Raw genomic sequence first — 22,792 nt, 5'->3', positions numbered from 1 at the left:
ACAGCCAAATTGAGATATGTTACTGCAACGGGAGGTGGACTCACTTTAGGGACTAGGCCAGGATCAAAGAGAAGCTTATTAATAATAAAGAAGATCTCTCCATAGCATCCACATGCGCTTTCAGAATAGTACAAACACCTTATGGTGCTCACCTTGGAGGAACAATCACTACAGCACACGGTCTTTGAGGAAGGAAGAATGATTCCCAGAAAGCACAAGTCTTGGTGGGACAGGGATCAGCTTCTTTGCCAACCCAGAGCTGCAGCATGACGGCCACGTCTCTTGAAGAGACCTGAACTTCGGCATGTCGCAGGTTCAGAGCGACCCACAAGCATCACTCCCTGCCATCAAGGGTAAAATACTCCCCTGTGGAAAGGACTAGAAGAAAAAAAGTGACTCTGTTGCCAAAAAATGCTCCCAACCCTTGGGCTTAAGTGGGGAGAGAGAAGTCTGCCAAGTCTGTGGCAGCTGCTTGTGAAAAAGCAAAGTCCCCATGAAGGCAGGAGAAATTATGTTGTAACCATTGCAACGCAGCAAAAACCTCCCAGTTAACCCACCAGCCAAATCTACACCATTCCCAGCTGGTGAATGAATGGGTCCAAGAAATCAAGGATAGAACTGTCAGGAGAAGAATTTCAATAAATAATCTGTGGGGTCCTGGGAGCGTGGAGGAACACATTTTAGCACATCATTCTGAAACTCATCACAAAGCCGTATTTGGCCCAGGTTTGCGTGGGATGAGCCCTTTTCTGCAAGAGTTCAGTAGGGGACAATAAAGTCCTACCTCCAAGATAAGTTCCTTTTGCTCCACTTGGAGAGAGCCTGCGCAAATCGCTTCCTCCTGGTCTCTGTGGTGGCGAGGTCGGGCAGAGAGCAGCGCGGGGTCTTCATCAGCTCCAGCGTGGCTTCATCTAGGGTTAGGAAAAAAATAATAGAAATCATGGGAATGGTGGGTTAGGACATCCCAGGGGGACAGAGAGGGGAGGGGAAGTGCTGAGGATGCAGCAGTGGAGCACAAGGCAGTGCCAGGGAGCTATCGGGGCATGGCACCCACAGTGCCCCCTCCATGCCACGTCTGTGCCCACCCACGGCAGCAATTCCTGTTGAAAGCCCATCAAAACACCCACCAGCTGGGGCAGCCAGGAGGTAAGGGGACAGGGCACCCCACAGCTGGGGGTCGTTAGGTACTAGGTCTGCTCTTAGTGTCAACGGACAGTTTCACAGATCTCAGGAGAAGATGCAGCAGGTTACCTCTTGCATGTCACTTTACAGATCTTGAAAACTTGTGTGGAAAACGACCTGTGGCCAGCTTTGATTACATTTTAAAACATACATTTTTAATTATTCTATTTTAGTCTCTCTTGCTGAATTTCCTAATATTCCCCTGACAAAGCAGAGAAACATTAGCATGTAAATAAACGATATCACTTTTCAGCTAGGAGCTCGTTTGGAAAATGCTCATATTCATTCCTATTTATTTTTAAAACTGAATGGAAGCTTAAAGCTCCTATTCCATTCTGCTGAAAGGCAGACGAGTTGTTCACTCACTTTTCCATGCTGGCTTTGCCTCTTTACTTAAATATCTTGTTTTCAGATGCAAACCCACATCCATGAACTGCCCAGGGCAGCTCCCCAAGACTTTTTCAAACACCCCCTCCAAAAATGAGAAAGGAAATGCAATCAAAAGGCCATCCTTGCTCCCGGGCCTCCTGCAGCCTGTGATAAGGTGGAAGAGAAATAATTGCACGTGCTCAATTAAGAGCAGGGAGGGAAAGCCAGGGAGGGAAAGACAGGGCATGGTCAGCCACTGCTCAGATGGCAGCTGCTCTGGGGGACCAGCAGAAGACAGCCAGAGTGGATGGAGACTGGCCTGCTAATTAGCAGCTTCTTGCTAATTCTGTCCTGAGCAGCGGAAGCAAGCTGGCCACACAGTGGGAGGTCGTGGCCATGCATCGGGCAGGGAGGGGAGGAGAGCAGATGGGTGCCCTTCCGAGGGCCGGATAATGCTAGCTTTCTCCTTCCCTCAATGAGGACATTGAGAGGAATGACCCTGGCCATGCTGGGGAACTTGTGTCACTCCAGTCTGGCCTTAGAATGCTCCCTCCCAGCCAGATGTGGCTGCCACGTCAGGCAGAAGCCACCCACTGCCCCTTCCTGCTGGCCCCCGGAGAGGGTGACGTGCTCTTAGCTGGCCAGGGGCAACCTGGGGGGTGCCCAGAGCCGCTGCAGCTTGGGGAGAGCCAAGGAGACCCCCAGCAGCCCTGCAGGCACCTCGTGGCTCTGTGTCATGGGCAGGAGCCAGCAGTGCTGGGGTGATGCCACACCATCTTCCTCCCTCCCCTGTGCTGTGCCCCAGCGGTGAGGAAACCAGACTATCTACATATACAAAGTGGGAAGCTTAATCAGGACTTCTGTTCAACTCAATGTGATGCTGCAATTAAGCCTTTGAACAGGACAACCTATCAGCATTTGTTCCTGTCTTTTTTTTTCTCCTTGTCTTTTTTTTTTTCCTTTTTTTTTTTTTCCTTTTTTTTTTTCCTAAGCACACCAAAAGCTATTTTAAGCTATTTTAAGCACGATGGGAACCCCAAGGGTGTGTAGGTCTGGTGAAATAATTGCTTGCCTCAGGTTCTTGAAGGCACAAAGCAACAAAGCACCTGAGCCATGTAATTACTCTTACAGCTGCAAACCGGGCCGTATGTTACACCCGCGTGTACTTTTCCTGCAGATGATGCTTCTCCACAACTCAGTGCCAAGTCCCCTCTCCTCTCGGGACGTGCCGGGAGCCGTCTCTGAATCCCCCTGCACCAGAGAGAGGGTGCAGAGGGACAAGCCACTGACCTAGGACCCCCGTCGCCTCCAGCCCCCCGAACCGCTGCATGGCAGTGATGGCCTTGGTGAGCTCCTCCTGCGTCTGCAGTTGTCCTGTGACAGGATCCGGAGGAGGCAGGTACCCAAATCTTGTCAGCCAGTCCTGTGAAACAAGGAGAAGCGGGGGATGAGAGAAGGAAAAGAAGGAAATACATACGCAGGGGAAGACGCTCTGAAGGTCCCGTCCGTTCCGCTTGGAAATCTTTTTCCCATTTACATGTTTATACCCGACTTCCCCATCGAACTGCGTGGTCCCCGCTAACAAATGGACGTGTCAGGACAGATCTGTACACATCACTTCAGTAATGGGATCCGGTGACCTTCACGCGCTCCAAGGGTGACATCTAATTTCCCCACCCGGCTGCAGACCATCTTCGACAGTGTCGGCAGCGCAGCCCCAACCCAAGAGTCACACAGGGGCCTTTGATTCCCCCCTCAGACACCAGCAGCTCTGCTGGAAACGTGCTGCAGGGCTGAGCACAGCGAGGGCAGGAGAACTGCCTGTCACGAGGGCCAGGCAATGCCACCTCCCCCGGGACATCCCTTACAGTGGGAGCCCTTAGGGGTCTTGGGGAGGGTCCCCAGGTCCAACAAGGGAATCTTGCTGACCTCTGGCCGAGGCTGCAGAGCAGCTGGATTTTGCCCAGCTTTGTCTCGACCACATGTGCTGTGCTTTAAACTTTATGCTGTCTCCTGCGGGCCCCACAGTAAGGTCACATCTTCCCACAAGAGGTGAGTGGAGGGGACCGTTCCTCCTCCCTGCTGGTGTGGGGAACACCTCTGTGGCCAACTGTGGTTTACAAGTCCCACCATCTCCCCACACCAGCTCTTCAACCATCCTGCTGTGACATTAATTGACCCACTGTGACCTGCTGCTTTCTAGTCCATGTATGGCTGGGGTGGTGAAACTTTGGGATGACAGTGCATTAAGGATACAAGCAGCTTGGAAGAGGCTCCCTTCGCCCAGCAGAGAAGAGGTGGGACACAAGGACACCCCTGTGGTCCAAATCCCCTCAAGACACCCTGATGGCTTGAGGGTGGCTTGTTTTACCTTCAGGTCATCAAGATTTTGATTAGAAACAAATCCAACCATGAAGTCTCTAACCATGCTCCAAGCCATGCAATTATTTGAGACCCCAGGTGGACAACCTCAGCACTGACACAAACCTGAGCCCTCTGGAGAAAAACACCATGGAGACATAACATGCCAAGCCGCTTCTTGGAGGCCATCATTGGACCTCATCTTGGTCCCTTCCCACCAGTTCCCAGGCAACACGAGCACTGCAGGTGCAAAATCTCTACTTCTAGGCACCGAAACACTGTCCCAGCGAGGCTCAGTAGTTTCCCAGCTGTGCCGTTGCCCTCCAGCCATGGCAGGGAGCAGTACAGGGAGCAAAGCAAAACCCCGCAATAGACATCCCCTAAAATTTGACCAACACTAAAAAGTCATTCCTGGTGACTGATGGCCCTCATACAATTAGAAAAAAAAAAAAAAAAAAGAAAGACATAATTAGATTTTAAAAAAAACACTGTATGAAAGTCCCATTGATAATGGTAACAGGTTTCTTAACTTCAGATTATTTGTTCAAAGGGATAAATCAGCAGAGTTGTGCTCATCCCCCAGCACCAGAAATGCCAGGACTGGCTTAATGGCAAAGCCAAAACCTCGGTCCCTTGCAGCCCCTGACAGGACTTGCCTGATTTATTTAAGAGGAGAAATAAATGGCTTTTCTCTCTGTGCCCTCTTCTCCAGCATTTCCCACATGCCCTGGTTTAACCATCTCTGCCAGTTGCCTTAAAGCGTTTAGAGCCGAGCACAGGTATCTCTACCACCAGGAAGCAGCGTGGACCTGTGAAACACCCACGTGTCCCTCTTTGCCAAAGCCTAAGCAAGCACAGGCACGTGCCAGCAATCCCCCTGCCACGGATGCCTCATTAAAACCAAGGCTGCTATTTGATAGAAATTTGTCTTTCAAAGGACAATGCATCGTTTATGAAGATCTTCCTATTTTCAGCCAGAACTGATGAAAAAAGTGCCATAAATCTCCTTCTTACAACTGCTTTTTAAACTTCTGGTGAATTATCTTTCTAAATCACTTCTTACTTTCCTTCTTGCTCCCTTCCCTTACCTCAGCAGAAGGATCAGCAAAGAACAATAATACCGCATGCAGGGAATGCCATAAACACCTACCCTCTATTTTCTTTATCTGTATCAAAGAAACATTGACCTATTGAGCCTCTTGAAGACTGGTATCGATCTAGACTTCCACCGCAGTCAATACGCCACAAATTTATTGTAGTCAGATCAGCTCCAGAAGTCGGTACCTGCTTATTGTTATTATCTGAATGTCTCATAGCTCGGTGTCACCTGCGGTGGCCACCCCAAATGCCACAGCATCCCCAGCCCCTCTCTGGCAAACCAAGAGCCACTTACAGAGCTTTGCTCAGGTCTCGCCACGTTTGGTGTGGCTCTGCATTGGAGAATGTGGTCTCCTGTGCCAGATTTCTCACCAGCAATTCACTTCCCTCCTCACCCTCCTTCCCAGTTGCCTTATTTTAGCAGGGTGGAGCGTTATTGCAGCCAGAGAAAGCAGCTCATCTGGCCATGTCTTATTGCTTAATGCAACTCCCATTAGCCACCACCTTGCTAGGAGCACATTAGTGTCACCACAGCCTTCCCTCGCCATCAGGCTGAAGGCCAGACCAAGCGCTCCTCTCCTCTCCTCCCTGCTCCTATTTGTCCCTTCGCATAGCAAAAACATTTGTGACAGAAATTAGAGATACAATTCACCCCTGATTGTTGATGAGAAATCAGCTGTGACACAGAGCTCAGTAGCCGGACTATCAATTGCTGAGGATGGTGGGGTTTAATTTGGTTTCTTCCCTGGCCACGGAGACAGTGTCATTTATTCCCTAATGACAGCGGAGCCGATGCTACGACAGAAATGTACATAGCCCAGCCTTGCTCAGGTCCCCCTGGGAAAGGAGGTGGCAGCAAAAGGCTGGAGAAAGCAAAGACACTGTGAGGTCCAGCAAAGGTCCTGCTGCTCTGGCTGCAACCAGGGTGAGATCTTCTCTCTTCCTTAACCCAAAGGGACAGAAAAAGCACAAGGACAAGTGGACATCTCAGAGCAAATGAAGGGCTCCCTAAAGAAAAGATGGAAGGAATGGGCAGATATCACAAGTCCTTCACCTGATCCACCTTGCCAGCACTGATTTTCCTGCTTGTGTTTTTTCATCTAGACAATCATGCCTTACTCAGATTCTCCATAATTTTGTAGACCTCTGTGATATCACTCTCATTCATGTCTTTTCCAGTTACAGGTTCTGTGTGGTTTCCTCTCTCTTTGTAAGGAAATATGATCCATAACATTGAACTTTCACATTCCACCTTTGCTCTGGCAGAATATTTCATTAGGGAAAATACAGCTGGACTCAGAGATGAGAAAGACCATGAGGAATTGTCTGACTAGTTATCTGTGTGACCTGTGCAAGCATTTCGAATGTTTTCTTGTCCTTAACTTCGACAAAAGCTAAACTTATAAACTTCCATAAATGAAAAATATGAAAACATTTTCCACTGAGATAACTTCAACACATTCCCGTCTTATTTCCACCTTTTTTTTTTTAATATAAAAAGCTTTTTTGCCAACTCTCATTAGCTTAAAATGTTTAAATGAAATAGTGATTTGAGCTGAATGCTAAAATTCTTTGAACATATTTCTTGCCTGAGTTGGCACGATAACTTTTCCTTAAAAATGTGCTGCACAAAATGAATTGACCTAATCCCATGAGAAGATTCAGCTTCAGCAACTCCGTGTTTTAAAAGGAAAAAAATTTCTTCACCAAAATTTCGGATTGAGCCAATGCCTGATCATCTTTCAGCTCCGAGATGAGCTGGGAACAAGTGTGACTGGACTACGCGATTCATGCCATGGCCCGGGGTACATACCTTGGTCTGGGTTTCATGGGATCCCAGCTCAGTTTTTGTGGGAATCACCCCGTCATGTCTCTGGCCCCCCAACTCCTCATCTACAAAAAGTCTGTAAGGTATCTTCTGGTCATACCATACCAAGGGTAAGCGCATACGCATCCTTTAAAAACCACAGCTGGGACGTTTATTAAGAAAACACCATCCCTGAATGAGGCTGGAGATCCCACCCTGCCCCACGTGGGATGACAGAATTCATGCTGTGTCCTGTGCAGCAAGGAAAAGCCATCACAACATATTCACCTCTCAGAACTGTGGCACCACAAACAGAGGCCCCCAGGGTGCTGCCCATGCCCCATCTCCTGTGGCCGCATGGGACCAGGCAGCCACAGATGACACAACTCAAGAAGTGAAGAAAAATCAGAGAAAGAAGTGTAGCTCTAGAATCTTTAAGTGGTTTGATTCTGCCCCTCTTATCTCACTGTGGGTGGTACTCAATAAAAGATGTTTTAAAGCAACTGCTTCAAAACACAGTTTTCCTTTGAAAAGGGAATGTGTTAACAGTGATGCAGCAGCGTCGCTGCTACATGCATGTGTTTGGAGACAGATTGCTCACTTGGTTGGCTAAAAATAAGGTGTTCTTTTTTTTTTCTTGCCTGGGTTCCCATACTGCTGTGGCATAGCTTAATGGGGAAAAGCCTGCTTCTTCCCTTAAAAAAAAAAAGGTTAACAGAATCCAAAACTGCTGATTTTTTCTGCACTTTTTTTTTTCTTTCAGAGGAGGCACAAAGTTTGGAAAAATGGTAATGAAGTCCTCTCCTCTGCAAAGAAGCCTTGTTTCCCTGTTTTAATTTTGGACTTTTTTTACTCCTTAACCCACTTGAATGGAATACCAGGGGAAAACGCTGCTGTGGCAGCAGCCAGGGACTGGGGCTCTCCAGGGCCAACTGATGACCCAGAGCAAAACACTGGCTCTGCTGGCAGCAGTGAAGCTTCTGGTATCTCTTATGCAGAACAAATTTTCAGATTAAAATGGCAATTTCATTTCTTTCATTTATCCACTTCCTTTGTATCAATACCCTTTTGTCCTAGAACCCACTTACCTGTTTCATTTTAAAATAGATGTAGATACTGTCCCTTTTTTATGGAAGATTTATGAGCTCTGTAGGTTTGCTTTTACAAATATTAATATTATATAAGCTGATGGGCTTATTCAACTGCCACAGGCAAAAAAAGACTCAGTCAGCAAGTTTTCTTCCTGATAATTTCTTTTTAGGGGTTGTAGGTTGGCGTTTACAAGACGACAAACTAGTTCAGGATAACAAGGAGAGGATAAACAGGATAAACAGCAAAACAGAAATTAGGATAAGCAGAAAAACTCTACCCAAGCCAGCTCCATGCTTCTGCCTGCTCTTGCATTATTATAATGACCACGTTTCTAAAGCTTAGCCCCAAAAAATCATGGGGTTTTGGATTCTGTTGGGTTTTTTTTTTTTGGTTGGTTGGTTTTTTTCTTGATGTTGCATAGACATACAGGGGAAAACACAGCCTTAATCCTGCAGAGATTGTAACACTCCCTTTGCTCTGGAATGTTCCCAACATAAGAAGGATATAGGTCCTTCTTTGCAGATAGCAGGTCCATAGAAGGCCATGAAGATACTCAGAGGTCTGGAGCCCCTCTGCTGTGAGGACAGTCTGAGAGAGCTGGGGGTGTTCAGCTTTTTTTCACTCAAAAGATCCTTTTCATGAATAGTCCCTGAAAAGCTTTACCAAACTGCACCATTGCTCATTAATCAAGCTACAAGTTGCTTTTATTCTTGTGAAAAGGCTCCTGTCACGGCCAAGAGCCTAAACCCTTCCCTGACCCCAATCTGGTGCTTGGCTTTCCGGCAGGAGCAGCTCTGGTGAGGTCCCTCCCCACCATCCTCAACGTCCATGGCCACAGTAGGAGCACAAACCACCCCACCGTGCATCTCCACCACTCATCTCCTGCCGTCCATACCGGACAACCACAGAGAAACGGGCTTTGTTTTTGTAGGGTCACCCGGGGCAGGGAGAACTTTGAAAGGTCCCTTTCCTGCTGGAAGTCCCTCTGAAACCCGGGTGCAGTCGCACTTCGCACACGCAGGGGAAGAAAATCCAAACACACTATTCAACAAAATTAATGACCCAGATTACTAAAATAAAGCTACAACTCAAACATCCGGAACTAATTTCCAAATTACACTTCACTTTATCTCTGCAGCTCCCATTAAATAGGGTGGAAGATTTTAAAATGAAAAAATAAAAAATAAAATCACCGCCACTACAAACTGGATTAAAGGGAAATTGCTTTTGGCTGTTGGAGTTTTTCTTCCAAGTTTTCAAAGGTATACAGTATTCAAATTTTTTACAGTCATTTTCCTGAGATCAAACGACCCCAGGAACAACGCCCATTAATTAGAGCAACACATATGGTGCCGCAATACTCCGAGGAGCATGCTTCTACGATGTAACGGCCTCCGGGCCACGCAAAGCCAATAATTTCCTTCCAAAGGTTGCCACGCACCTCTCTAATGAGCTATCGCACGCACGTAATCAGCTGATTAATTCATTAGGTGAAAAAACGGCAGTTTGGATTACAACCAGGATTTTGGTTGCCGCCACCGTTGAACTGCGGGCCCGGTTTCATTAGCTCACGCTGGAGGAGTCGCTTGAATCCAAGCAGCTATTTAATTCAAGCAAACACTGTGCACAGAATCCAGGGTAGAAGTTAATGCAGCTCCTAATGATTTCCTCTCCCTCCCCCTCGCTTTAAATGTTCGATTAGGTTAACAGCAGCAGTGCTGCAAAAGGCCACAACCTACAAGTCCTGAAGACAGCAGGTCCCTTGGCAAGGGACAAATCGTGCCACTCGGTGCCTTTGGACCTGGGACATCCAGGTCATTAAGAATCAAGCAGAGAGAGCACCTCCGCTCAGGCACAGCTCGTTTCCCAGCCAGCAACTGAATGCCAACTTGGCTGCCTGCAGGTCTTGTCGGATGTGATCAGGTCTTTCCTGTAGCCTCATCCATTCATTCGCAGGGCTCTGCTCGCCTTACCACTCTCCTTGTGTTGGGGGATGACGTCCTCCCTAGGGCTAGGTGGGCATGGGAGAAGGCTGTCGTGATTTGGAAGCAAACTTCATCCACTCTGCAGTAGGTGTCACACGTGGTGTAAGCATCTCTTTGGTTGGAGAGCCTTCCCAGAAACATAGAGTTAATCAAGAGATGTTGTAGAAGCAGAAGGAAATTCTCTGCAGACCATAGAAACAGTCTTTTCAACCTCTTTGAACTGGAGATCAAAGAACCAATTCCCACCCATAGAAGGCAGGCAGAACAGCGCAGCGCTGAACAATGTTTACTACTACTGCTTTAGGTTTCTTTTCAGAGTATGAAAAAGCAACAAAACATATAAACAAGGTACAGTTTATTCTGTATTTTCAACACAAATGTATATTTTTCTTGGTGGAGACAATACACCAGGGCTTCAGGGAGGCTTTCAATCACATGCTGAAAATTTCCACTCGAAGGCAATGTATGATGCAAAAAAAATGTGTGTAATTGAAACTCCACATGACCATCAAAAAGGAATTTTAATGGAATAGGTCTTTTTGTTTTTAAATCAGCCCTAGTTTTGCATAATGCTGCCTGTCACAGTGAAACATCCGTTTTCATCAATGAGTTATTTAGGAAGGAAAAGAAGAAAGTCCTGGCGTATAATAATCTGTTGAACTGTGATGGCAAGTTAGGTAAATAACCGAATTAGCATCGTTTTATCTTGCTGCAAAAATAGCTCTAGACCATGTAACTCATTGCTTATTGTGATTTATGAAAATGACCCTGCTCCTTCTGTGCGGGCTTAAGTCAGAGGCTGTTTGTGGCGGACACAGGGGGCTCAGCCCTGGCAGCACCATGTCCCCGTTACAGATGCCACTAGCTGGACCCTGTGCTGAACAGCAAACTTGGGACTTTGGCTCTCCCTGAACACCCCCAGCCCTGCTCACTGTGAAAGAAAGTGCATTCAAAATAAAAACGTGAAAAGTTCTAGTCCTCTGGTGGGTCCAGAGGCAAATAACATCACCAGCAGGTTCTAAACAACCCAAATACTCTATTCCATTGAGAAGCACAGTAAGTAATTACCATTGCAACATATGGCACATGGCAGCAGAGTTTGGATGCGCTTTAAAATCCACTTTAGAGCATTTATACTGCTGGTCCCCAGGCGGTGCCCAGCTTCGTGTGCATCAGGGAGTGTGGTGGCTGTTGGGTTACCTCACGGGCTTTCTCTGGCTTTGTTCACACGGGACAAACCAGAGTACTGCCTCCACCCATGAGTCCAGGTAGGACGGACACTGGCCAAGCAGGGTGGAGGGAAAAGCCCAACTCCAGCATGAGAGGCAGAGCAACTGGAAACCATGAGACCTGCCACCCTTGAAGTGGCACTTGATGATCTGAAGCATTTAAAGCTCACACAAAAACCCAGGCAGGGTTTTCTCCTTCTGTGCTGGAGCCCACCAACCAGCAGGCACCCAGAGCCAGGGATCATGTCCCCTGGCACACCTCCTCCCCACCAGCATCACCCCCCGGTGTGCTCCGAGCACGCCTGCAGGTACGACTGGATCAAATCTAACCTCAGATCGGGTGTGACAGGGTTAAATTAAATGTCACCAGACACAGTTCTTGCAGCATTTGTAAGCCCAGGAGAACTATCCTCCCCGCGTACCCGGCTGCTGTCCACACGTAGCCAGGGAGGAGATTTCCCTGTTCAACACAGCGCAATAAATCACAGCGAGAAGTTGCCTTATCCCTGAAATCACATCCTCTCTGTACAAAGAAAAATCAAAGCCAAGACTTAGTGAATTCAAGGTTTTCTGGGCACAGGACATGGGAATGTCCGTGATTTCCTGGATGATTTTGCACAAGACTCAGCAGTGTCCAAAGCAGCCGGGAGGACTGCGGTGAGCAGAGCCAGCTGGACGGTGCTCCTCAGGAAACATCTGCTGGAGATAGATGGAGAGAACAGAGAGTGCCTCAACCCTCCCCTCTCCATGTTCTTCCACCTTGTATCACCCATACAGCAGCAGGGTGGCTGCTGCCTCTTGCCCAAGGGAAATCCTGCATCAGGAGGCTCCCTGAGCCCTCTCCACCACAGGAGCTGGGGTGCTCAAGGCTCTACAAGATGGGGGTTTGGTTCTGAGGGGTTTTGTTCATCTCTCTGAGGGGTTTGGTTCATCTCAGTACACAGATGTTTGGACATTTAATTAAAGCCTCCAAGCCTCCCAAGTATCCAACATGGGGATGCTGACATCACCCAAGCAGACTATGCAGAGAACTTGCAAACACTCCCGTCCTCCAGCTGGACTGGGACCAGGATGAGCAAGAAAATGATGAATTCTTTTATAAGAAGTACAAATTGCTCTTCACCAAAGTGAGAATACACAGCAAGGCTCTCCTAGGGGGTGACTTTAGAGGTCCTGGTTTTGCTTAATGAGCCTGTCCATCTCATTGGACCTGAACGGCACGTTTGCTCACAGTACGTAGGGAAAGTCAATGACGCATTGAGAACACAATGGCGTTAATCTACATTCTCTCCCGGTCTCATCGAGATGAGCTCCTACTCTTTGGTTTCAGTCATTAAACAAACCACGTCTGGTAGCTAACCGAACAGACTGCTATACATCAAAACAAATCTCTCACTAACTCCGTTTATTGGATCTTTTATTAGGACAGTGTCTCCTCCAGGATGGACTCCAGACCTGACTTTCTCTCTGTAGCATGACCAGTAACACCAGGGTTTGCCTGGGCCCATCCACATCTTCCACTCACAGCTCTCAACCTCCATCCCAGGCTTCAGAATTGAACCTACAGCACAGCTCAACTATTTCACCATTTACAGCAGCCAACAACATTTTACCTTGATAAATCAACTCAGCTGCACGTCTCTCCTCTACACATTAGCTCAGAGATCAGTGGCTTCCTTCCTCCCCTTGTAGCATCACACTTCCCTCCAGCTAGGTAGGTTTGGTTTTCAAGATAACCTCAGGACAGACACAGCCTGTTTAAATATGCTCACAGCGTGGCTCAATATCCCTTTCAAGAGACTGCAGAAGTTCTCTAGTCCTCTGCAAACTGGGAATTCCAACACTGTCATCACCGTGCTCTGTGCTAGGACTGGTCTACGGGCTGCTAACAACAGCCTCAGTCCCTGTATTTACCTCAGCAGCTTTTAGATCAGGTCTTAGCTGCATCCTCCCATTATAGTTTTTAGCAGTGAGAATATTCTGACATTAAGGAATCCATAGATCAGAAGTTGTTCTGGGGTGTGAAATAGAGCATCCATTTGGGAGAAAATTAAACCCCACTTACATCTCCTGTCCCTGGATCTATGTGACTACAGGAACAACACATTTGCTACCTGGTTGGCTTTGCTGCTTCCCCCAATCTCTTTAAAACAGCAGCATTACAATGAACTTTTCTTGTTGACAGGCTCTTTCTATTAGCTGTACAAGTGTCTTGAACAATTATTGATGCTGCGGGCAACTGGCAAACAAAAAAAAAAAAAAAAGGAGCCTTCTGTTCAGGAGCAAGGCTATTAAATCAAAGGAAACAATAATATCACAATTCTCAGGTGACCAGCCCTCAGGTGCAAACACGAGAAACTCTTCACAAGTACTCCAGGAGCACCCCACAGGCTGTACGAGCTGGAAGAAATTACCTACTGAACAGCAGCAGATAGAAATAAAGAGCCCTGCATTACCACAAAGTGTTGGACAATTTGCAAAACATGAGAAAATTTCTTTAATTATTAAAACAAACTAAGAGAAATGAATAATTCAACCTGCTCTGACTAGTCCAGGGCATTTTCCTGTGGCTACCAGGATGAGTCTGCTTTCACCTAGAACTGGTGTTAATCATGACCTGGGACCAAAGCAGTTTTGCAGAAAACAACCAGAACAAAGCAGAAACCAAACAAACCAAGAGATTATACTTCTCCCCAGAGGGATTCAAATTATACAGTACCTGACTTTGGCAAACAAGCTGAACCCGGCAACGCACAACCTGCTTTTACCAGCACTCCCCCTGCCCCAAATGCTAATTTAAATAATAATAAATTCACATGTCTATACACACTGTTACTTCTTCAGGCATTATGAGCCATACTGAATTATGCAGCGCCACTTGTGTATGTACTGGAGCTCTGTGGCTGGGTAAACAGCAATAACCACCTCCCACATGAGAGCACAAGATGCAGGTGTTGACTCCTCCTGACACTGAGGGCCTGAGCATCCCTCCAGCCTGACACCCCTCCTGCACACCCCCCTGGGAACACAACACCAACACCAGGCTCCCCAGCCACCACTGGCACCTGTGGCTCTGCCACATCAAGGCAGAGGCCAAGAACAGAGGTTTTGCAATGTGTTATCCAACAGAAACGTGGGTACAGGCTACCATCTGCATATGTACCACCAGTTTGGTCCGCCCTTGCTCACCCCCCTCCAGCTGCTTCCAGGCTTTGCCCTGGGCCAGTCACTCACAGCTTCATCCCAGTCAAGTGCAAGCTGATGGGATATTGGAAAAGTAGGGGTTTTGTGACACAGCTCTTTCCCGCTGCTGGCAGGAATTGCTTTTCCTGCCCTGCCAGGACTGCGGCTCTGCAGGGGAGACACTCATCCAGGAGACACTTCTCTTTTATTCCAAGGCTGCTCTTGGGAGCATTTTCACAGCACAGGAACCTCACACGGGTCCTGTTTTACTAATGGGGAAACTGAGGCAGGGGCAGCAAAGGGAGGTGAGTGCTGAGTCCCTCGTGGCAGTAAATAATCCTGCTTTGCAGACAGTGGCATGAGGGGCTTTTGGCTGCTCTTCCCACACTACATCCCTGGGACATGGGCACCCCATGGATGAAAGGATGAGATGACCGTCATCTAGGTCCTACTCAGGTAGTTCAAAGGGAAACCAGACCAAAACCCCACATCCCACTTACAGTAATGAGAACTGAGCATTGCCTTTGAACAGCCATGTCCCTAATTAGGAGTCCTCATTCCCAGCTCGGATTTGCAGCAGCAAAAAATCTTGGAGGTGGCTGCTGTGACTGATGGCACGGGCTGTGGCAGCGCAGCAATCACTCGGTCAGAGGTGATGCTTTATGTGCAGGCTGCAGACAATAAATAATATTTGGGTGGCTTTTAACATTCGCTTGAAGAACAGAGTACAAAGTGTTGTTGTGACTCATGTCTATTAGAGGGGACTGGGTACCCATGCCCTGAAGGATGGACTGTCCTGACATACCCCCACGCAGTTTCAAATAACCCCTCCAGGAGGGGCACCAGATGGGGCTCCAACCTTGGGTTTCTGCTGGGTGGCTCAGTGCCACGTGCCCATGGCCAGGGAGTCACCACACTGCTGCTGTCCTCTCACCAGCCTGCAGACCTTGAAACCCTGCATTATTTTTCACGTGGGGCAGCAGTGCCCCAAAGCCATCAGGTGGGGATGAGCCTTTTCCCAACATGACGGCCATCTGCGTGACCAGAGCCCCGTGCGCCGCCTTGGATCCAACCCTGATCTTAATTACAACAGCCTCTCTTTGCTCACTGTGGTCCTGATCGCACCAAGGTGGGATGTGCAAATTAAAGCCAGTGCCTGTGATTTTAGCACATCAAAAGCCACTCCAGGCTTGTGATAAAGGAGCCCACTCTCCCCACCACCCTCCAGCCTGCATCTCTGCACATCCCCTTCCCAGCACGGCTGGCAACAGGCACATTTATGCACAAAGATCATCTCTCCCCCACTGGGCAGAAAATGATGAAATAAAAAGATTATAAAACTTACATATTTGAAAAAGCTCTAATGGGAAAATATCCCCAATCTTCTGTGGCCTCTCTATGGTGTTGATACAGCTTGACACAGCTGGAGACATCCTTCACCTTTCTACGCCTAAACAGCCAGACTTGTAATATACCTCTTAGATCTATTTGCACTGCAGACAGCTATCAAGGTTAAGGGGTTTCAGCTTCCCAGCCACGTACCCCATGCCAAGACCCAGCTGGAAGAATCCCATCTAACCACCCCAGCTACCACTGGTCGGCTCAACCCTCAGCTGCGCTTCCCTGCCCTCGAGCCTTGGTTTGTCTCTCGCACCAGAACCCCCAAAGCATAAGCAAAAAAGGTCCATCTTCCTTTATTATCTTGTTGAATCCTTGCCAAAAGTGTGTTTCCCCTCTGCGAGGGCTATGGGTGTTGGTGGTGATGGCAGGACAAAGCACACTGTTCCTGCTTTGGGCAGCCACCGCTCTCTGCTCACAAGATTTATGCAGAAATTCATTCCCTGGCCCCTTCCCGAGAGCTATTCCAGCAGGAACAACGCAGACTAACTTTTGATACCAATCAAACTCATTAAATGGAGAGGTCTTACATTCCTACATAAGCAGAATATGAAATGCAGAGAAACTCCTGGAACAGACCATCCTGCTCAGCAGAGCAGAAATCCATCTGGTAAATTGGATACATTTAATCACACCAGGTTTGTTTTGCCTTTTTTTTTTTTTAAAGGCCCATATATTTTGACTCCTTCAGCTTCACGACACAAGCTCTGTCAACACATTTGATTGAAAATGTCAAAGTGACCATCCGTATCACGTCACGAGCAGAACTGCTCTCCTTGCAACACCAGGACGGCTCTTCATCAGGAGCAGAGACATGCCCCAGCATGCTGAGCGAGCCGCCGTTCTCTTCGGCCATATATATCAAGTACCATTTGTTAACTAAATGGAAGCCAGCATCCAGGCCTGCTGTCTGCTGTCCTAAATACCATAAGAACAATCTCATCTCCTGCTGAGCCTTGTGCAGAAAGGCAATCGGCATCATCCTGCAACTGCAGAGTCTGTAGGTCCTGCTGGTTGGACTAGACAAACTGCCCACGGTTTGCCAACACATCTATTTTCAACGCTCACAAAGCTGGGTAATACCCTAGATGGAGCTGAATGCCTTCCCATGGGATGAGGAGCCCCTGGGACTCTCAGAGCGGTGACACCTTTATAGAGAAAGGCCAACAAAACCTGCCAAGAAAGGTTGAAGAATCATAGAATCATCATAGAACAGCTCAGGTTGGAAGGAAACTTTAAAGGCCACCTAGTCCAACCCCCCTGCAATGAGCAGGGACATCTTCAACTAGATTGGGCTGCTTAGAGACCTGTCCAACCTGACCTGGAAGGTTTCCTGGGATGGGGTAAGAGAGGACATTTACGTCCTCGGAAGGACTAAGGCAAAGCACCAGGTTCTGCTGACTGCGTTGCTTTGGGTTTTGCCTTGTCCAAGCAATGAGGTTGGTCAGAAATGCAGGTGATGAATTTCTTCCCATAAGGAGCAGGGTGAATCCTTGTTCCTCCTTATCAACACGTCAATTCCTCCTGCTTTCTCTGGGAAAGGAAGGATGCTGCTGTGCTCAAATGACAGTGAGCAAAGAGAGCTATAAAGATATCAGTAAATAAGGGTTATTCCCCCTTTAACACAGGGAATGAGACGACTTTTCCAGGCACCTGCAGCTTTCTACAGCTCCAACCCTGCCTCTTAGAAGATGTTTTGGGGTACATCTAGCCCACAGAATGCAATGGCAGCACAGAGACCTGTCCAGCTGCAATAATAGATTAGCTTTGTTTTGTTCTGGTTTGGTTTGGGATGGTGCTTTCTTTTTTCCACATGCCACAGCCACAAGCATAAGCGCTATCTTTTATTTTCTTCCATAGCAAGGACGCGGACATCTCGGTGCAAGCAGATCTGCTGGTGCTGTGCAATCAGCCCACTCTAGCAGGCAGCTGCTCCTGAGCAAAACCACAGCAGCCGCCGTGGAGGTGGGACACAGCCCCTTCCTCAGAGCGCAACTTTCAAAGCATAATTAGGCCAATTTCAGCAATCAAGCTGTTTAGCTGATTTAATCTTGTTCTTGGTAAAATAACCAAAGAAATCAAAATGTAAACCCCTAGGTTAATGCAAATTTAAGCTTTCGCATTGATTGCCCATCACATATTTATGTCATTGCTTAATCTAGCTGCACCAAAATTAACATTCTTCTAGAAATAGTACAAATGATAATCCTCAGTGCCTTTCAGTGGCTCTGGGGCTGCCATCCTGCAGGGGAGCACAGAGGCTACATGCAGACAGAGCCCATCCTTCCCCCAAAGAGACCTCACCATATCACCAAGAGATACAGCAAAAGGGAAATAGGGAGGAGGCATGGGCTGGAGGTGACACCACAGGTCCCCCGCATCCCAGGAGGATGCTCCGGCCACCAAACCTCAATTCCTCTTGGCAATTATTCACAGAAGCACTTTACATTACGCATTATTGTCTTGCCTTTTTTCCTGGTTAAAGCCTCAGGCTAAAAATAAAACCATGTTGAAAATCTGGCTCTTAATTTTTTTTTCTCTATTATTATTTTTTGTATTGTGGGAAGTACTTGCAACTGATGGAACATGGCTGGGGAGGCGGCGTGGCAGCGATGCTGTCAGCTGGCTCCCCACCAGCCCGCATCAGGCCATAATGGTTAACGAACCCCTCATAGCCTTTGTTTTGCTCCCTTTTCTGTATTTAATGCCACCATTTATAAGCCCCTTGGGAAAAGCGATGGGTTTGCCTGCGAGTGTCCTGTGAATTTTCAGCAAGAAACCAGGTTTCTGTAAACAGGGATGCAGCCAAGCTCCCGTGTTTAATGAGATTATGTCAGAGCTGGCTGGGTGGGAAGAGCGAGGAATTTGCAACAGCCTTTCCTTTTTCTTTCTCTCCTTTTTTTTTCCTTAAATGAATACCTTTTGTCATCTTTCCCCTCTCCTCTCTTCTTTACAAACAAGCTGTTAGCGTGGCCCGGTGATGGTGGCCTGGCCCAGCGGGTGGCACGCAGAAACAGGACACAGGGCTCCCCGAGGATCCCCAAATAAAAGTGTTGGTGCTCCCAATGAAGTGAGACTCCAGGGGCTGGGGGAAAGCTGATCAGATTTTGCTGTTGAGGGATGCACTGCCCGATTCCCTGCAGACATGGGGACGTTACAGCCAGTGCAGGGGGGAAAAATGCCAGCCCGAAAACAAACACAAGAGAAGAGCCAACTGACCTGCTGCAAAAGTACAGTAACTCCATGGGAGCCAAACCCAGACATCAGAGCCCCTTCCTCTGCCACTGCTCGGACAGAAAAGCTGGAGAGGGATGGCTTCACCCAGCCCCTACTGATCCCAGTCATCCCGACGCTTAATATTGAGCTGTCTCCTTTCTTGCTTTAATACAAAGGCCTTGCTTGGCTTTGGACAACCTATCCATCAGTCTGAGCTTTCAAAGCAATAAAAGAAGATGTCCAAAGTCCATCTTGTAGACACAGGAAGAAATCTTGCAGGCAGGGCTCGCTGCAAGTCAGGACAGCATTGTTATGTATATATTCTGTGAATTAATGCCTTTTAGCTAGTAAGACTTGAATCTTTTCCAGCCCGTAGGCTCATGGTTTTACTAAGTAGCAAGTATTGACTTTTTAAAAGGCCAAGATAATTTTATGACCATCAGGAATATCTCAAGCTATACAAAGCCAGATAATGGCATGGGGGGGGCAAAGAAAGAAATCAAATCAGTTCGTATATATCAGGCCTTAATTACTGACTGACAACAGCCAGGAAGGATTTTTTTCCTTTCAGAAGCAGCATTTCAGACACTGTTAGAGACACGGCTGGCAGAAGCCAAGAGCACAGTTGCCCTTCACGGGACAGGCTCAGAGATGGAGACTGTGCACTGTGGGTGCAACATCAATGCACCGGGACCCTGCCCAGCCTGACCCAGCATCCTTCACCACCAAGCCAGCCTTCCTCTGGAATGGCAGACTGGTACATCAGATGCATGAACCCAGCTGTATGCTGGATGGAAAGACAGATTTCTCCACCCAAACCACCCAAATAAAGAGGGAAAGTCACCAGCATGGAGCTTATGCCAGAGCTCCAGAGGAAAGCAGGGTGAAAACATGACAAGAAAACACACAGGAGACAGTTACTCCGTGGCCGACTCAGGAAAAAAAAAACAAATTGCTAATTAATAGAGTGGAGAGGCTAAAGAATCAAACAGAAGCCAAAATACATCAGATTAATTGAGTTTGCTGGATGGGTGGGAGGGAGAAGTGCAGCAGGCAGCGATGGAGCTGGCAGGCAGCAGTCAGGTGCTCCCCACCCGTCCCTGTGGAGGGGCAGCCGAAAACCAAGTCCTTGTCACAGCCGGGATGGCAAAAGTTAGAAGATTGTGCTTGGTGGTGGCCCTCCAGAGAAAGGCACCTTATACCTATGGAACTAAGAGAAAAATATAATCTGGCACTTGCACTGCTACAAAATCTTATCTCATTTTGCTCCCAGTTTGCTGCTTTGTGGGCTGCCAGTTTTTGGGAGGAATGAGGCAGGCAAGGGAAAGGTGAAATCCTGGCTCCTCTGAAACCAGGGCAAGACTCCCATGGCTCCCCCACGTCCAATCACTCAGGCAAGGAGGTATGAGGAGTCGCTCTTCTCCTCCCTTACCCATCACCCCAGCCTCAGCCACGGCCACAGTTTGCACCGGGTGGGAGTATAAACATGTCTGCAAAAGGCATCCTCTGATGGATGGAGAGGGAGGGACAGAAAAGAACCTATTCCCATTGCTCTGACAATTTAATCTGGCTAAAAGCACAACCACAAAGGCAGCAGCAGGCAGACACCCATACTAACCCCAGCCCATCAGCTCAGCAGGGCCTACTTTAATGGACTTTTTGTTCGCTCCGTATTTAAGTGAGTGTATTGTACGCTGTTGTGTTGTACTACAAAGAGCATTAAAGCATCTTCCCGGCTCTCGGGGTGTGAGTGACAGATAAGATGGCTTGGAGACCCACTCAGTGGGGAGCTGGGGTGGGCAGGCTCCACTGGGTCACCCCCCAAAGCCTATCATGTAGAAAAGCAGCATTTGAGGTGGGTTAGGAAATGCAAGAAAAAAGCAGCGCACGCCCTGATAAAGAACATCACAGACTGCTTGGTGAGTGAAGGCAAGTGTCAGCCACAAGCACAGATAAGACAGACCCTGATGAAGATCTGGCTAAATAGAAAATTACAGCAGTGAGCTGCATTACAGGGATTTCTAAAGCGAAGGCAGGTTCAAGAAGAAACTGGTGCAGGGAAAAGTCTCACCCCCATGGATGCTGTTACAGCTGGACAAGCATGGCCCACCACCCACCTCCAGCTGCCCCCAGACCCTCCAAGCCTTCGGCAGGCACACTGCAAGGGGCAGGTGGCTTCCCCACAGATGCTGTACCAGCCAGGAGCATCACCTCTGCCATTTCCCCCCATCCCAGCAATGTCCCATATGCAGCACCAGCATCCCACCTGCCTGGCCAAGCAGTCCAGAGCGATGCTGCCCACAAAACCTTTGTCATTATCCCCTGGGGGTTTGGTACCAACAAGCAGGCACATGGCTCCCCATTCCCCTGCCTTTGCACCCACTGCACCCATCCTCCTTCTTGCACCCAAAGCACCGGAGACAAACCCAGCCATCTCAAGCAACCTCCCATGAAAACATTTCTAACAATAAATCCACCACCACATAGCAAATCAAAACTATTCGGAGAAAGCAAGCAAGCTCTTTGGGTAAGAAAACTTTAGCCAAACGACTATAAGCAGAATAAGATGTACTTGACCTGGACAGCAAGGAAAACCATTGCAGTGGGCTACTCCTGCCTCCCTTTGCTGCTGGGGGGCTCCGCTGGTTCCCTGCACACACACAGACCCACCAAGTAGGGCTGAACAGGACCCGGCCAACGAGGGGAGGATCTTGGCACACTCCAGCAGCTCCAAGACATCCTGACACCAGGGACACGAGGACATCAGAAGCAAAGCCAAAAAAATCCCCTGCTGCTTGCTCAGACGGAGCCGGGGGGAAGAAGAAGCAGTAGGTAAGCAGGGAGCAGAAGGAAGCCTCCCTCTGAGCCCCCCCATGTAAGTGCATTTTAATGTTACATAAGGGTGGACTTTACAGTAAGGCTCATTTTGAGACAGATCCTGTGAGGAAAGGTTAAAGAAGCTGAAATTATTCTCTTTGAAGTCGGAGGCTCAGAAGTGACGTCTTTCCTGTTGCTGAAGGTACTGGAGTCTGGAAGCGCAGCCCTGCACGGGGTCTGGGTGCTGTGGGGGCTTGGGGCTTCACGGGGAAACCGAATGTTTGCAGGAGATTGTGTTTCTTTTTCTTTGCGCACTTACCACAGCGCGGGCTCCAGCTGGGACTAGTGAGAGAAGTGGTGAAAAAAGCCTGTTTTAATTAAAGAGCTGGCTGGGTGCAGGGTTATTCCAGTTCATTTTGTGGCTTTCTTGACCGGGAACCTCCAGGACACCCCTCAGAAAACCAAAGCAGCATCCTCAGACGCTGTCCTTCCTGTCCCCTTGGTTAGAGGGACCACGCAGGTCCCTGGGGCTCTCTACCCAGGCGAGATGCCTGTGGGGCCGTGAACCCACAGCCAGCACCTCTCGCAGGAGATCTGCCCCTCGGTAGCATTTTCCATCACAGGCAGAGGATGCTCCGAGACAGCGTTTAAGGAGGTTTTGGTTCAGCTTTGCTCAACAGCCACCTCCATCCCCAGCCACATACGCTACACGCCTGCAGGGAGAGCTGCTTGTCCTAAGGGAAGCATTCCCAGCCTGGCACACTGCCGTACCGTGTCTCGGCTCTGCACCGAGCCAAGAGATAGATTAGTTAATAGACAAGGAGGAAACATTTACTGCTTCTCATAAGGGGATGTATGAAACTTTCTGCCTTGTCATATGCTGTCGCAAGCCCAAAAATTAGGGGAGAAGTGGGGGAGGGAGGACCACTGTCCCTGAGGGAGTGCTCCAGGCAGCACTGCAGCACCTTTAGCAAGAGCAGGAGGTAAACCTGGCCTGGGAGAAGCTTCAGGGGCTGATTGCTCAGCCTAATAAGCTAGTTGAGTGGGGTGAAGCA

The 22,792-nt window shown here is 48.4% G+C and overlaps 1 protein-coding gene across 1 annotated transcript in view; it reads right to left on the bottom strand.

Annotated features, from left to right (window-relative positions):
* The window catches only part of MMP17 (matrix metallopeptidase 17), a 43,381-nt gene extending 21,821 nt beyond the window's left edge, over nt 1-21,560 (bottom strand). Inside the window, exons 1-3 of the mRNA XM_014960876.1 lie at nt 21,498-21,560; nt 2,842-2,974; nt 785-911 (exon numbers count right to left, since the gene is read on the bottom strand). Coding sequence (XP_014816362.1) covers nt 785-911; nt 2,842-2,974; nt 21,498-21,518 — 281 coding nt within the window. The 5' untranslated portion in view covers nt 21,519-21,560. The remainder of the gene's footprint in view (nt 1-784; nt 912-2,841; nt 2,975-21,497) is intronic.
* Between the last annotated feature and the right edge of the window lie 1,232 nt (nt 21,561-22,792).

This window comes from Calidris pugnax, unplaced genomic scaffold (genome assembly GCF_001431845.1).
Source record: "Calidris pugnax isolate Ruff unplaced genomic scaffold, ASM143184v1 scaffold32, whole genome shotgun sequence".
Lineage (NCBI taxonomy): Eukaryota > Metazoa > Chordata > Aves > Charadriiformes > Scolopacidae > Calidris > Calidris pugnax.
Note: the sequence above shows the minus strand (reverse complement) of the source record. Positions and strands in the feature narration are given on the sequence as shown.